At 44.1% G+C, this 17,102-nt stretch overlaps 1 protein-coding gene and 1 long non-coding RNA gene across 2 annotated transcripts in view; one reads left to right on the top strand and one right to left on the bottom strand.

Moving 5' to 3' along the window:
- LOC135055750 (fer-1-like protein 4) overlaps window positions 1-17,102 on the bottom strand; it is a 346,065-nt gene that overhangs the window by 295,577 nt on the left and 33,386 nt on the right. The window contains exon 2 of the mRNA XM_063960172.1: window positions 4,166-4,221. Within this exon, the coding sequence (XP_063816242.1) occupies window positions 4,166-4,221 (56 nt within the window). The remainder of the gene's footprint in view (window positions 1-4,165; window positions 4,222-17,102) is intronic.
- Window positions 1-17,102, top strand: part of LOC135055753 (uncharacterized) — a 58,158-nt gene that overhangs the window by 37,393 nt on the left and 3,663 nt on the right. The window contains exon 2 of the long non-coding RNA XR_010243801.1: window positions 5,226-5,330. This is a non-coding gene — a long non-coding RNA (uncharacterized LOC135055753). The remainder of the gene's footprint in view (window positions 1-5,225; window positions 5,331-17,102) is intronic.

The raw sequence follows: 17,102 nt of genomic DNA, 5'->3' as shown, positions 1-17,102 counted from the left end.
CATGATTTTTTTCTCCACTATGAAACAGAGAACCATGCTGATTTTTTGTGTGGTAGTAATGTATACCTTTGTTAAACAAATAAAAAAATTGGGATGTCTAATGTTGATTGAACCTAGCGTTTTTAAGTCTTTTCAAAATACGTGCGTTTGTACCGTAACTCGAAACATAAAGCAGATAGAGTAATTTAGTTTGGAGTTTTGGATTCAGGAGTAAAAGTTACTTTAGGGGTCCAAATTTTATGATGATTCCTTAATAAACACCCGTTATACTTCAAATAAACTGGATAAAGAAGCCGCGATTAATAAATAATTTAATAAATTGAAAAATCAATATATAATAAACAAATTGTCAGACAGTCAAGATATTTGGCAGAAACGGTTGTTTTGATATCCTCTCTTAACTAAAAAAATTCAAAAAAATCTGAGATGGGTGGTGGACATTGAATTTTTTTTTTTTTTTGGAGGGTGATTTGATGTGGAATGACCTTGCAGCCAATCCCAGGTAAGGGCGGGGTATTTCTTGGAGCATTCTGGGGCATTCTGATGTCAGTGCAACATCTTCTGCAGCCTGTTTGCAAGTTAGTTCTCTGACTCCCAGTTTTCAGAGTTTGCCTCTTGTTCCTGGTTTCCAGCTTATTTTTCAAACGCCATCTCTACCCGTTTGGTCCCTGCGCTCCTGGTCTGAGTACGGCTCCGTGTAGTCCAATTGCCCGCGACGGTCTGCCATAGTCACCTCCGTCGCTGTCCAGGCCGCAAGAGTTGGCACAGCCACCGATCACGGCATATCGGTTCCTACGTCTCCTCTGCAGTCATCCGTTTGGACCCCAGGTTTCGGCACCCTCCTTCTTTCAACATTGTCTTTGTCTTCATGCGAAGAAACTTTATTCAGCTAGCCCGCTTCCATCCCCGAGAGACAGCCGTCCAATCAGAACTAAACACTGAGACACCAAATCCAGCCACCACCTCGTTGCTAACTAATGGCTCAGTCCAAATGGCCCGATTCCATCTCGGGGAGTCTGCTATCCAACCTGAACCCAGTTCGGAATCACCAGCCCCAGCTAGAATCCTTCTGACAGAATGCTGCCACAAGTGATCAGATTGTACTGTGCTAACATGTTGTATTAATCTCAGTCTTCAGTATACATTTTCCAGGTCAACGATCAGGTGCACAGATGCATTCATTACTCAATGACACATTTTAAAAGATCCACGGGTCGAGCTAATTATTTTACTTGTGATTCTGTGAGCAGACCTGGAAAACATGCACTCTTTGGGGTTCTGAGGACCCTACAGCTTGAGAACTTATGACCTAAGGCTTCTTACCGAAAAGCATTGTTGTGTTAGCAAGCATTTGTGCTCCTTAAGAGGTCAGTGGCAAACGCTCTATCGACCCCCAACTTGTTGCATAGATCGAAGTGGAGCAAACAAACTGTCCCAACCACAAAATGGTTACATTTCCATACCCATTTAAATGCTTTTACTAGCATTTTGAACCCTCAGTAGAACATGTATTAGATGCAGCGGCGGCTACCTTGTGCAGGGGGGGGGGGGGGGGCGCTAAGCACATATACACATACATGTGTAGAGGTATGTAATATATGTGCTGGCGTGTGACTGAGATCAGCAGCAGCACTCTATCTCACAATGGCCGTGCAGAACCTGACACTCCGCATTAGGCATTCCTCTTCTAAGCCCACCACCAGACTCTCAGTCGCCGTTCCAAACCAGGTCAGACCTGGGTCGGCGCTGTTCACACTGCACACGGGTGCAGGGCTGGCACTTGCAGATGACATCATCTCCTTGCAGCGGGAAAGCAGCTTTCCCCATTCTGTGAACGGGTCTCAGGTTGGATGACTCGGGATACCCATTTCCACTGCAGTTCACCCAAGTTGTTCCCATGTAAAACCCTGCTAGATACCTGGGAAGGATTCCCGGGTAACTGGACCTGGGTGGAGCTGCTTCCACTGAAAAAAATCCCAGGTATTGCGCATTCATATGCAATAACCCTGGATTTTCAAGTCACCTGGCCATGACTAAAGAAATCCTGAAAACATGAGCTGCGTGGTAGTGTATGAGGACTGAAGTTTAGAAAGACTGCTATCTGAAACATATAGGAATGGATAGTAATGATTTGCTGTATTTGCTATGCATGTATTCTCTTAGTGAAGAATTCAATTAACTGCAGTAATTTTCCATTATTTGAATCTGTTATCGCCATCCTAAGAGATAACACGTGTTACATAGGGTTGCCTATGCAAGGCTCAGGGAATCCTATCGCAAGCCTTTGCTAAAGAAAGCAGCTATTTTTACTGTAAATAGGGCTTTCAATTAGCCCTGACACCGGAATTATTTGGCACAGTGGGGGAAATGCAAATGTTTGAAAAGTCGGTTGGGTCTCTGTTTTTTTCCTATTAGATAGGGAAAAAAAGACACCCAACTGACTTTTCAAACAATTGAATTCCACCCTTTGTGTCTGGACCCGCTGAGGTCCTGAAACAAAATCCCCTTTTTTTGCGGCCCCGAGAACTTATCCTGGATCCTATGTGTTTTCGAGAGAAAAATGCGGGCTTCCATTGAGTTGCCAAAATAAAGAAAAAATCGGGCAAAAAAATCGGGATAAAGACTGTTTTTTTTTTCTTGCAAAAAATGTATGTGAACAATTGAATTGCCCCTTAGTATGAAAAGTATCTTGTACTGCGCTGCGGTGGTTGCACCTTATAAATACCATAATAATAATAATAATAATAATAATAATAATAATAATATATGGCTTGCAAAGCAATTTTTAAAGCTTGCTTGCACTTCAGAAACATTATGATATTATATTAGAACTAGCACTACTATGATGATGATGATGATGATGATGATGATGATGATGATGATGATGATTATTTAGTGGTGTAGTATACTGTATAGTTATGTGCAATTGTAAGAATAAAGTACTGTATCTAGGGTGTGCTTTCCCTTTAAGTCACTTTCAGTAATTCTGGTAGCTGTACACAGGGAAGTTATACAGTGAAATGATACAACTTCCTTGACAGTGGAAGGAATGTGACTGGAGGCTATTTTAGTTTAACTACTGTAGGTATCACTCCTGACCTACCCACTAAACAAATAAACCAATATAACATGAATAAGACATCACAATGCAGAGTTAGAAGGAAAAACTAGTTGAAAAAAAATATTTACTTGGCAGTAAGCCAACAGCTTCCCCTATATATCTGAAAGTCATGTTGTTAACTTATAGCTAAGTCCAGGCCTGTATTACATTACAGAAATATGTCATGAATAATAAAAAAGAAAATACAAACATTCTAAACAGAAATGTTTTATAATTCAGCTTTATGCCCATTAAGTACCTGTTTTTGTAATTGTGGTCCACTGAGCTGTGCTCAAGCACATAGGAGTTAGGGCTAAAATGTATCCAGAACATCAGTGGAGCATTGATCTGTGAACAACTATAGCACGGCACACATGGAGTACAGTACACATGGCATGCTGCATGCACTACTTTGGTTGTTGGTCTGCTCGCCTTATGGTGGGTGAATGTCATTAGCATTGTCTGGACTGTTTTTTATAGGGATTTTCATCAAGATCAGTAATTCCTATTTTTAGGTCCATCTGGCAGTAGTCTTATGCATTGTAAACACAAGCACATGCAGTGCCCATATGAAGTTTATTAGCTCTCTTTCCTTGTACAAAGTGCCAACCATTTATACTAATACCCCTTTCACACTGTTTTTTCTGAGTCGCACCCAGGACTTGTACACAGGTCCTTCCCGGGTGCGACTCGGCAAGACCCCTTTCAGACAGGTTGCCCAACTCGGCAATATGCAGAGTTGGTGACGTCACCGCCGACAAGTGCAGAGGAGGCGCTTGGAGATGAGATGATCTCCAAGCGCCGCCTCTTCTCTACGTAGTGAATAGGTCCCAGGGTCGCATCGCACCGCTACCGTTAGTCGGGTTGAACATGTGTTCAAGCCTGCTCGCTACCAGAGTTGAAATACCGGGTCGCTAGACTCGGATTATTTCACCTGGACCCTTTCAGACTGCGCCGTAAACTGGGTTGCTGCGCGCTCATGTGCAATAACCTGGGTTATTGCTGGTGGCCTGAAAGTGGTATAATAAAAGCATTTTTTGATAAATGGCATTAACAAAGACTCACCTCACTGAATTCAGCAACAGGTCCTGTGTTGAGTTTTTTGGTCTTATGTGTAAAACCTTTAGGAGAGAACAAAATGGAGAACAATTGTCTATTAACAGGCATTAGTCCATTGTGCTATACAAATGGAAATTATCACAATATAGCAATAGGTTACAAATAAACAAAATGACACATAACCAAAATGTAATATCTTCATTCCCAAATGGCAGCCCATGCAGGGCCCGGGCCTGAGATCTCTATGACTATACTGATTACCCCAAATAAAGGCTGGAAATTTACGGGCAGATTTATTAAAAAAACCAAACAAACAAACAAACAAACCAACAACAACAACAACAACAACAACCTGAAAGCCCTATTTACAGCAAAAATTCCAGCTTTCATTAGCAAAGGCTTGTATTAGGATTCCCTAAGCCTTGCATAGGAACCCTATGTAACAGGTGTTGTCTCAGTCTTAGGATAACGATAATAGATTAAAATAATGGGGAAAAAATGCTTTTTACTTGACTAAAATATTCTTTTTATGTATAAAGGTTTCTTTAAAAAATAATAAAAACTGTAACTGAAAGCCAAAGTCTGGTCTTTCAGTAGCACTGTACATACTGTATAAGAACTGGCCAGCTGGCTCGTGCATTTACACATCTATAAAACCAGGCTAACATATTATTTTTGTCAATTTGATGCAAATATCAGGCTGATCTATGCAATCAAAATACCAATAATTATTATTATTATTAATATAACTTTTTATATATACATTTTTTATTATTATTATTATTATTATTATTTTTTTTTTTTTTCTTCCTCTGACAGATGAGGTCGGTCAGCATAAGTTTCAGGCTGACATGGGGTGTCATCTGCCATATTATTACTGCCACAGTAGTACTGAATGAGTGACCATGTACTTTGGCATAACATTGAGTAGGCACCACTGGTAGTCCTAATTCACCTGTGAGGATGAACAATTAGAAGTTAATGGCCAATTTCCACATTATTATGATGTCTGAGAACCACTGGACAGTAAAAGTACTCTAAATCTTTCACTTCTGTACTTTTCCAGAACAGAGCATTACGACACACACTAGAGGTCTAACCAGCTGGATCAGGAAGAGAATGAGGCAGTGACAGTGACAAGAGCACATGTGACATCACTGGGCATAAACAGGTGACATTATTGGACATTACTGCTAATAGAGAAATAATTGGCCATAGTTATTTGGCTACTACTACATTGCTTCTATAATAGGTAACATTATTGCCACTTCTACAACAGGTTCTGATATTAGCCAGTGCTACAAATGGTGGTGTTATTGTGCACTATTACAACTTAGTGACATTGTTGGGCATTATTGTGACAATATTATGATTAATGACGTTATTAGGATTTAGTGGCACTAGTGAGAATATTGGGCAATGCTATAACAGTTGATAATATTTAGGTTACATTTTATTGTTGGCTTATTGCTTGAAAATACAATTAATGCTTTACATATCTCTGCATTTTACTTCTACAGTTGGTATACCACAAGATGTTACCCATACTGCTGCATATATATATATATATATATCTCTCCTTGCAAGACAGTCGGCACTCTCAGGCTCTTTCAGACAGCATGCACCATGCCAGATCCATAAATAACATGCAAATCCAAAAGAGAACGGCACTGGAGACAACGTATTGCAGCAGATTTGTATTAGAAGGCTACAGCTGTTTCAGTGCATCAGCCCTTTCCTCACGCCAAATACAATACAATACAATACAATACGTCTGTGTCACAACTGAGGGCCTGAGCTGACGGGAGGCAGCCTCAGTTGTAGGGGCTGAGATGTACCGGAACCTGGGAGGTTGTATCAGACCCCTGGACATGTAAGTAACATGAATAATAACTGCCCGAAGGCGTGACCACGACAACTTGGATAAAAGTCAATGATGTTTATTATGACAACTCCGCAACACAGCAGCAGTAAAAGAAAACGTAAAAGTCAGCAAAGAATAAATACAGTTCCTGGGTACTACAGGATGGCAGGAGCCACAGGGCACTGGTAGTGTGAGATAGTTCTTATGATCTTCTAGATGGAAAGTCCTTACCAGGCCCGACTGTAGCAATGGAGATAACCCAGGATTGTGCCAGCTGGTGTTCCAGGAAAAGCTGGGTTGCTGAAGATAAAACAGCTGCTGTGGATACTGGCTGGAACCAGACTGTTGTTAGCACGGAGTGGATACTGGCTGGAACCAGTTAAATAATAAATGAACTTGGGAGCGATGAAATATGAACTGAAATGTAGAACTTGAGAGCGGAGAAATAATAATACCGGTGGAGAGTGGTAAAGTGTAGAAAGGACACCGGCCCTTTAAGGGAAGCTGTACTCTGCTGGAAGCTGAGCTGGAAGCAGGTAATGTTGTAGCTGGAAACAGATGAATCCACAATGGATTGGAGAGTCAGGCTACACCGCAGGTGGAATGCTGGTGCGGGTCTCTATGGTGGAAGTCTTGAGACAGGAGCTGGAACCTGGAAGACAATCACAGGAGAGAGACAAACAGGAACTAGGTTTGACAACCAAAGCACTGACGCCTTCCTTGCTCAGGCACAGTGTATTTATACCTGCAGCAAGGAAGGGATTGGCTAGGCAATTATGCAGATTATCAATACTGAGAACAGATTGGTGGAAATGATCAGCTGACAGAATCCAAGATGGCTGCGCCCATGCAGACACTTGGAGGGAAGTTTGGTTTGTAATCCATGTGGTAATGAAAACAGTAATGGCGGCGCCGGCCACCGGAGACAGGAGGCGCCAGGCTGACAGATGCACATCCAACCACGCGGACACAGCGGAGGCCGCGGCTGACGTAATCGCCACTCAGACACTCTGCATGCAGAAGTTCAGGGACGGCGGCGGAGGCCGCGGGAGACGCCATGCCAGGTGTAATATGGCGTTTACTGTGACAGCGTCCCAGAGTGACAGGAGAGGATACAGGAATGTACACATCAGGATAACAGATGGGATCCGGTCCTGGAGCGCTGAGCCAGCCTTAGGAGGCATCTGATGGGTAAGAAATGGCGTCCAGATACCCGGATCGTGACAGCACCCCCCCCTTTAGGAGTGGCCCCAGGACACTTCTTTGGCTTTTGAGGAAACTTGGAATGGAATCTCCGGACCAAGGCAGGAGCATGGACATCAGAAGCATTGGTCCATGAACGTTCCTCAGGACCATAACCTTTCCAGTCAATAAGCAATAAGATATTGTAGTTGACCGTAACGGTGACGTGAGTCCAGGATCTTGGCCACTTCATACTCAACGCCTCGTTGAGTTTGGACTTTCGGAGTTGGAGGAAGTGAGGAATGAAACCGATTCAAGATCAGCGGTTTCAACAGGGAAACATGGAATGTCCTGGGTATTTTTAAGAAGGGAGGCAACTGGAGTCTGTAAGCAACAGGATTGATGACTTGTTCAATCTTGAAAGGACCGATATAGCGAGGTGCAAACTTCATACTGGGAACTCTTAACCTCAAATTCTTCGTGGATAACCATACCCGATCACCCACCTTGAGAGCAGGAACTGCTCGACGCTTCTTATCCGCAAACTTCTTGTACCTGAACGATGCCTTGAGCAGAGCTGATCGTACGCTCTTCCAGATATTGGCAAACTGATACAAGGTGATATCCACTGCGGGGACAGAAGTTGCTGGAAGCGGTTGGAACTCAGGGACTTTAGGGTGGAATCCAAAGTTAGTGAAGAATGGTGTTGAAGCAGATGAAGAATGATACTGGTTGTTATGACAGAACTCGGCCCAGGGAAGTAATTGAACCCAGTCATCTTGAGAGGAGGACACATAGATGCGGAGGAAGGCCTCCAAGTCCTGATTCACCCTCTCGGTTTGACCATTGGTCTGAGGATGGTAAGCCGTGGAAAACTTTAGCTTGACTTGGAGGACTTGACATAAACTTCGCCAGAATTTGGCTGTGAATTGAACTCCTCGATCTGAGATAATTTCTTCAGGAAGACTGTGGAGTCGGAAGATCTCTTGTATGAATACTTGAGCCAACTTGGAAGCTGACGGAAGACCGGTGAGAGGAATGAAGTGTGCCATCTTGGTGAACCGGTCAACTACCACCCAGATGGTATTGAACTTGTTGCACATGGGTAAGTCTGTAATGAAATCCATCGACAAGTGGGTCCATGGTCGACGGGGAACGGATAGTGGAACCAGTTGCCCCGCAGGCGACTGGCGGGATACATTATGTTGGGCACACTTTGGGCAAGATGCAATAAACTCCAAGACGTCCTTTTTCAGAGTTGGCCACCAATAGGACCTAGAGATAAACTCCAGGGTTTTTTGGATACCTGTATGTCCGGCAAAACGGGAAGCATGGGCCCAATGCATGAGCTTCTTCCTTAGCATCGGCTTCACAAAACTTTTCCCTGATGGGGGCGTAGAGTCCATCCCTACCGTGGAGAATGCCAACGGATTTATAATAGGATGCTTGTCCGAAGACTCTGACTCATTTTCTTGCTCCCATGAGCGGGAAAGGGCATCGGCCTTGCGATTCTGAGAGCGCGGACAGAACTGGAGTTTAAAGTCGAACCTGGAAAAGAAAAGTGCCCATCTGGCCTGACGAGGGTTGAGACATTGTGCGCCCTTCAGGTATAAAAGGTTCTTGTGGTCTGTAAGTATGGTGATTGAATGAGAAGCTCCCTCCAACAGATACCTCCACTCTTCTAGAGCAAGCTTGATGGCTAGCAACTCCTGGTCGCCAATGGCATAGTTGCGCTCAGCTGGGGAGAACTTCCGGGAGAAGAAACTGCAAGGGTGTAAATGGCCATCTTTAGCCCTCTGAGATAACACCGCTCCTACTCCAACGGAGGAGGCATCCACCTCTAAGATGAAAGGAGAGTCGATGTCAGGCTGTTTCAGAACAGGCGCAGAGATGAACCTTTGTTTTAAAAGATGAAATGCTTGCATGGCTTCTTCAGACCACTTGGACGGGTTAGCACCCTTCTTAGTGAAAGCAGTAATAGGCGCCACAATGGTGGAAAAGTCTCGTATAAACTTTCGGTAATAGTTGGCGAACCCTAAGAACCTCTGGACCCCTTTGAGGGTTAAGGGTACCGGCCAATTTTGGATTGCTTGTAGTTTCTCAGGATCCATCTCTAGTCCGGAACCGGACACAATGTACCCTAGAAACGGAATGGACTTGACTTCAAAGACGCATTTTTCTAATTTGCAATACAGATGATTGACACGGAGACGGGACAGAACCTCTTTAACCCAAAAACGATGTTCCTCTAAATCGTTGGCAAAAATGAGGATATCGTCTAGATAGACCACGACATGACGGTATAGAATGTCTCTGAAGATCTCATTGACAAAATGCTGGAAGACAGCTGGAGCATTGCTCAATCCGAAGGGCATGACGAGGTACTCATAATGTCCGTCACGGGTGTTAAAGGCGGTCTTCCACTCGTCACCCTCACGGATCCGGATGAGATTGTATGCACCTCTCAAGTCCAGCTTTGTAAAGATGGTAGCTCCGCTAACTCTGTCAAAGAGCTCAGTAATCAGGGGTAAAGGATAACGGTTCTTGATGGTAATGTCGTTCAAACCTCTGTAGTCGATGCACGGCCGCAGACCACCATCTTTCTTTTTTACAAAAAAGAAGCCTGCGCCGGCTGGAGAAGAAGAAGGTCGAATGAACCCCTTTGCTAGGTTCTCTTTAATGTATTCCTCCATAGAATGCGTCTCAGGCAGAGACAACGGATAAGTTCGGCCTCGAGGTGGAACCTTCCCTGGAACGAGATCAATCGGGCAGTCCCATTCTCTATGAGGAGGAAGGATATCAGCAGAAGCTTTACTGAACACATCCGTGAAATCTTGATATGGAGGAGGTGGAACATCAGACGACCTGGGGGAGGAAGAACAGACAGGCAATACTTTAAACAAACATGTCTCAGCACAGGAGGAACCCCATGCCAGGATTTGCGTAGTCGTCCAATCAATTGTAGGATTGTGAAGACGGAGCCATGGAAGGCCCAGGACCACAGGATGTGTGGCTCTTGGAATCACTAAAAAAGAAATAAATTCAGAATGAAGAACTCCCACTCTCAGACGAACTGGTAGAGTCCTTAGGGAAATAACTGCATCAAAAATCTTGCTGCCATCCACGGCAGTCAAGGAGATGGACGAAGGAAGTCTCTCGGTGGGTAGGGACCACCGTTTAACATAGGCTTCGGTAATAAAGTTCCCAGCTGCTCCGGAATCAAGGAGAGCAATGACGTTCCGATAACGTTGAGCAATTTGGAGCGACACTGGGAGATTACAATCATGAGGAGATGGAGAGGAGATCATTACTCCTAGCCGGCCCTCTCCTGGGCGAGCTAGGGTTTGGAGTTTTCCCGGACATTCGGGACAGGCATTGATGGTGTGAGACGGAGCTGCACAGTAAAGACAAAGAGACTTGGAGAGACGTCTTCGGCGCTCAGCAGGAGTTAAACGGGAACGGCCAATTTGCATGGGCTCATCTTTAGTTGGTGACAGTTGGCGAGGAGGAGGAGCAGAAGATTTTGGAGCAGATGATCTTCCACGCTCAATTGCTCTCTCTCTGAAACGTAAATCAACTTTCGTGCAGAGTGAGATTAGCTCATCTAACTTAGAAGGTAAGTCTCTGGTAGCTAACTCATCTTTAATACGCTCAGATAAGCCATGCCAGAATGCAGCATACAGGGCCTCGTCGTTCCATGCCAGTTCGGATGCCAGGATCTGGAACTGTATCAGATATTGTCCTACAGTACGTGACCCCTGGCGTAAACGGAGAATCTCGGATGAAGCTGAGGTTACCCGGCCTGGCTCGTCGAAGATGCGCCTGAATGTTGACACGAAGGCAGTGTAGGAAGATAGCAGGGTGTCGGACCTCTCCCATAACGGTGATGCCCAATCAAGGGCTGAGCCACTGAGAAGAGAAATAATGTAGGCAATTTTTGTACGGTCACTGGGAAAATTGCCAGGTTGTAGCTCAAACTGAATCTCACACTGGTTGAGAAATCCCCTGCAGAATCTTGGAGATCCGTCAAATTTTGCTGGCGTTGGAAGATGAAGACGTGGAGCAGAAATGGGTAAGGTGGGTGGGGTTATAGCTGGAGTCACTGTGGTTGACGCACCAGACGCGCCTGATCCACGGAGAGTTGTCTGAATCCCATCCAGCCGAGTAGAGAGATCCTGGAGACAGCGGATGATGTGGCCCTGTGCAGCCTCCTGATGTTCTAGTCGGGCTGCCAGTTCTTGCATCGGCCTGGCCGCTTGATCCTGGTCTCCGGCTGGATTCATTAGGTCAGTGCTTACTGTCACAACTGAGGGCCTGAGCTGACGGGAGGCAGCCTCAGTTGTGGGGGCTGAGATGTACCGGAACCTGGGAGGTTGTATCAGACCCCTGGACATGTAAGTAACATGAATAATAACTGCCCGAAGGCGTGACCACGACAACTTGGATAAAAGTCAATGATGTTTATTATGACAACTCCGCAACACAGCAGCAGTAAAAGAAAACGTAAAAGTCAGCAAAGAATAAATACAGTTCCTGGGTACTACAGGATGGCAGGAGCCACAGGGCACTGGTAGTGTGAGATAGTTCTTATGATCTTCTAGATGGAAAGTCCTTACCAGGCCCGACTGTAGCAATGGAGATAACCCAGGATTGTGCCAGCTGGTGTTCCAGGAAAAGCTGGGTTGCTGAAGATAAAACAGCTGCTGTGGATACTGGCTGGAACCAGACTGTTGTTAGCACGGAGTGGATACTGGCTGGAACCAGTTAAATAATAAATGAACTTGGGAGCGATGAAATATGAACTGAAATGTAGAACTTGAGAGCGGAGAAATAATAATACCGGTGGAGAGTGGTAAAGTGTAGAAAGGACACCGGCCCTTTAAGGGAAGCTGTACTCTGCTGGAAGCTGAGCTGGAAGCAGGTAATGTTGTAGCTGGAAACAGATGAATCCACAATGGATTGGAGAGTCAGGCTACACCGCAGGTGGAATGCTGGTGCGGGTCTCTATGGTGGAAGTCTTGAGACAGGAGCTGGAACCTGGAAGACAATCACAGGAGAGAGACAAACAGGAACTAGGTTTGACAACCAAAGCACTGACGCCTTCCTTGCTCAGGCACAGTGTATTTATACCTGCAGCAAGGAAGGGATTGGCTAGGCAATTATGCAGATTATCAATACTGAGAACAGATTGGTGGAAATGATCAGCTGACAGAATCCAAGATGGCTGCGCCCATGCAGACACTTGGAGGGAAGTTTGGTTTGTAATCCATGTGGTAATGAAAACAGTAATGGCGGCGCCGGCCACCGGAGACAGGAGGCGCCAGGCTGACAGATGCACATCCAACCACGCGGACACAGCGGAGGCCGCGGCTGACGTAATCGCCACTCAGACACTCTGCATGCAGAAGTTCAGGGACGGCGGCGGAGGCCGCGGGAGACGCCATGCCAGGTGTAATATGGCGTTTACTGTGACAGCGTCCCAGAGTGACAGGAGAGGATACAGGAATGTACACATCAGGATAACAGATGGGATCCGTTCCTGGAGCGCTGAGCCAGCCTTAGGAGGCATCTGATGGGTAAGAAATGGCGTCCAGATACCCGGATCGTGACAGTCTGTGTGTCTTTGTATTTGGTCTGAGGAAAGGGCTGATGCCCTGAAACAGCTGTAGCCTTCTAATACAAATCTGCTGCAATACGTTGTTTCCAGTGCCGTTCTCTTTTGGATTTTTATATATATATATATATATATATATATATGTATTTATATATTTATACTTTTATTGTTGTACATAATATTCTGAGTAACTTCTGCTGCAGCCATAAGGACTAGGCCTTGTCCTACTACTGGAGGAGGTTACATTTGTTACTACGACAGCAGCTCACTAATCACTTGAAACACATTTGTGGAAATTATTAAATGCAAATCAGGTCTGTGCCCCAGTATCTTGGCAACCTAGCATTACCCCTGGCTAAGGGAACAGTCTGGCTACCTGTGCAGGCACTGTGATAATATGGTGTCTGTACATCCTGCTTGTCATTTCAAATAGCAGGACACCCAGGGCAGATGCTAGAAGTATGAAATCTACTTACACCAGTACAGCTGTGTAAAGCAATATGTAGGAAGAACTAGCAGATGGTTTAAAATACACTTGAGGGAACACCTCCACAGTATAAAAAATGGAGTGGAAACTCATTCATTGTCACTTCATTTAAAAAAATGATCATAGCTGCTTGGTTGATGGTCTAATAAGTTATAAAATAATAGAGCAGCTAAGGGGTAATTGGAAATATAAGGGTCTATTTACTAAGCCTTGGACGGAGGTAAAGTACCAGCCAGGCAGCTCAGTAACTCTCATTTTTTAAACCCAGGCTGTGACATGGCAGTTAGGAGCCGATTGGCTGGTACTTTATCCCCATCCACAAGGCAGAGATGTGGTGGAACTATGAGTTATGCTGGGTACACACTGATAGATATATCTGCAGATCAATGGATCTGCAGATATATCTATAGGCAGATCGGGCAGTGTGTTGTGCATACACACTGCCCGATCCTTTGTGACTGACATCACAAACTGGGTATTTGTAGGATCTGTGTTGATGATCGGATTTATGATTATAACCCCTAGTAAGGAATTTTGTAATCATTAAATTAATCTGTCATTCCGCTTTTTGATGATTGCTGCAAATCCTCAAAATTCGCAAAAATTGTGAATACAGTAAACTGTGTTTACTGGATGGTGACTAGATGCTGCAAGATAAGTATTTCATCAAGAAGTTGAATTACAGATGAATTTAATTAATACAAAATTCCTTACTAGGGGTTATAATCATAGATCCCTTAAACAAGCAAAACTGAAAGCATTATCTTTGCCTAGGGAACAGGCACTTAGGAGGCCAACAAAAAGATCTACTGTGAATAAATAGATCTGGCCAAATCAATTTGCTACCAATTCACCTGCAATTATCAAGGCTGAAAAATAATTTTGTCCAATCATCAACACAGATCCTACATTATCTGCGCTGCAAAATTCCATCATGATGCCTGGTTATAGAAGGAGCCGAAATATTAAGGATATTGTCGTACACAATGACATCTCTGGTTTTGGTGCACAAGCCGCCAAACACTTCCTTAGCAGAAAGCCTGGCAACTTCAGATGCATTAATTGTACCATCTGTAGGTTCTTAGAAATTGGTGATAGGTTTTATCATCCCATATCTGGAAAACAATACTTTATCAGATACCCTTTGACCTGCATCAGCACACACGTGATTTATTACATCAAATGCCCGTGTGGATGTCTATATGTAGGTAAGACTACTAGGTGTTTTAAGGAAAGAATGGATGCCCACAGGTCGAGCATTAGACAGGGCAAAAAAAAAAACAATAAAGCCTGCGAACATCCTGTGGCAAGACACTTCAGGGATTTCCAGCACAGTCTGACATCCCTGAGGTATAAAATTATCGATTGGATCCCACCCTGTAAATTGGGTAGTAACAGAGACCGGCTGTTACTTCAACGTGAGACAAGATGGATTTACACACTGCAGATTGTACAGCCCTTTGGTCTGAATGAACAAATTCCTTATAACGGCTTTCTCTAATTAATGAACCCTAATCTTTTTTGATCCAGCTTGAGCTTTTTCCTTCAAGTTCTCTTTAGTCTTTATATTACAGATGAGCGGGTTCGGTTCTCCGAGAAACGAACCCCCCCCCCCCCCTCCCACGAACTTCACCTATTTTACACGGATCCGAGGCAGCCTGGGATCTTCCCGCCTTGCTTGGTTAACCCGAACACGCCCGAAGGTCATCATCCCGCTGTCGGATTCTCGCGAGATTCGTATTCTATATAAAGAGCCGCGCGTCGCCGCCATTTTCACTCGTGCATTGGAGATTGAACGGAGAGGACGTGGCTGCGTTCTCTCCCTGAAAAGCTCCGTAATCTGTGCTCAGTGTGCTGCAAATATCTGTGCTCAGTGTGCTGCAAATATCTGTGCTCAGTGTGCTGAAAATATCTACGTTCTCTGCCTGAAAATGCTCCATATCTGTGCTCAGTGTGCTGCAAATATCTGTGCTCAGTGTGCTTTATTGTGGGGACTGGGGACCACCAGTATAATAGTAGTACAGTACAGTAGGCCATTGCTGTATCTTGCAGCTCTGTGTCACTGCAAGTATCCATTCCATATCTGTGCTGCATTTTTGTGAGCAGTATATATAGTATTACAGTGCAGCATTTTGGTGACCAACAGTATATAGTTGTACAGTAGGCCATTGCTGTATCTTGCAGCTCTGTGTCACTGTAAGTATCCATTCCATATCTGTGCTGCATTATTGTGAGCAGTATATATAGTATTACAGTGCAGCATTTTGGTGACCAACAGTATATAGTTGTACAGTAGGCCATTGCTGTATCTTGCAGCTCTGTGTCACTGCAAGTATCCATTCTATATCTGTGCTGCATTTTTGTGAGCAGTATATAAAGTATTACAGTGCAGCATTTTTGTGACCAACAGTATATAGTTGTACAGTAGGCCATTGCTGTATCTTGCATCTCTGTGTCACTGTAAGTATCCAATCCATATCTGTGCTGCATTATTGTGAGCAGTATATATAGTATTACAGTGCAGCATTTTGGTGACCAACAGTATATAGTTGTACAGTAGGCCATTGCTGTATCTTGCAACTCTGTGTTACTGCAAGTATCCATTCCATATCTGTACTGCATTATTGTGAGCAGTATATATAGTATTACAGTGCAGCATTTTGGTGACCAACAGTATATAGTTGTACAGTAGGCCACTGCTGTATCTTGCAACTCTGTGTCACTGCAAGTATCCATTCCATATCTGTGCTGCATTATTGTGAGCAGTATATATAGTATTACAGTGCAGCATTTTGGTGACCAACAGTATACATTTGTACAGTAGGCCATTGCTGTATCTTGCAGCTCTGTGTCACTGCAAGTATCCATTCCATATCTGTACTGCATTATTGTGAGCAGTATATATAGTATTACAGTGCAGCATTTTGGTGACCAATAGTATATAGTTGTACAGTAGGCCATTGCTGTATCTTGCAGCTCTGTCACTGCAAGTATCCATTCTATATCTGTGCTGCATTTTTGTGAGCAGTATATATAGTATTACAGTGCAGCATTTTGGTGACCAACAGTATATAGTTGTACAGTAGGCCATTGCTGTATCTTGCAGCTCTGTGTCACTGTAAGTATCCATTCCATATCTTTGCTGCATTATTGTGAGCAGTGCATAATTTTGCTGACCACCAGTATATAATATATAGCAGTACGGTACAGTAGTCCACTGCTCTACCTACCTCTGTGTCGTCAAGTATACTATCCATCCATACCTGTTGTGCATTTTAGTTGTGCGCAGTATATATAGTAGGAGGACAGTGCATAATTTTGCTGACCACCAGTATATAATATATAGCAGTATGGTACAGTAGGCCATTGCTATTGATATATTACTGGCATATAATTCCACACATTAAAAAATGGAGAACAAAAATGTGGAGGGTAAAATAGAAAAAGCTCAAGATCCACTTCCACCTCGTACTGAAGCTGCTGCCACTAGTCATGGCCGAGACGATGAAATGCCATCAACGTCATCTGCCAAGGCCGATGCCCAATGTCATAGTAGAGAGCATGTAAAATCCAAAAACGAAAGTTCTGTAAAATGACCCAAAAATCTAAATTAATAGTGTCTGAGGAGAAGTGTAAACTTGCCAATATGCCATTTACGACACGGAGTGGCAAGGAACGGCTGAGGCCCTGGCCTATGTTCATGGCTAGTGGTTCAGCTTCACATGAGGATGGAAGCACTCATCCTCCCGCTAGAAAACTGAAAAGAGTTAAGATGGCAAAAGCACAGCAAAGAACT

The sequence above is a fragment of the Pseudophryne corroboree genome, chromosome 3 (assembly GCF_028390025.1).
Source record: "Pseudophryne corroboree isolate aPseCor3 chromosome 3, aPseCor3.hap2, whole genome shotgun sequence".
Classification (NCBI taxonomy): Eukaryota; Metazoa; Chordata; class Amphibia; order Anura; family Myobatrachidae; genus Pseudophryne; species Pseudophryne corroboree.
Note: the sequence above shows the minus strand (reverse complement) of the source record. Positions and strands in the feature narration are given on the sequence as shown.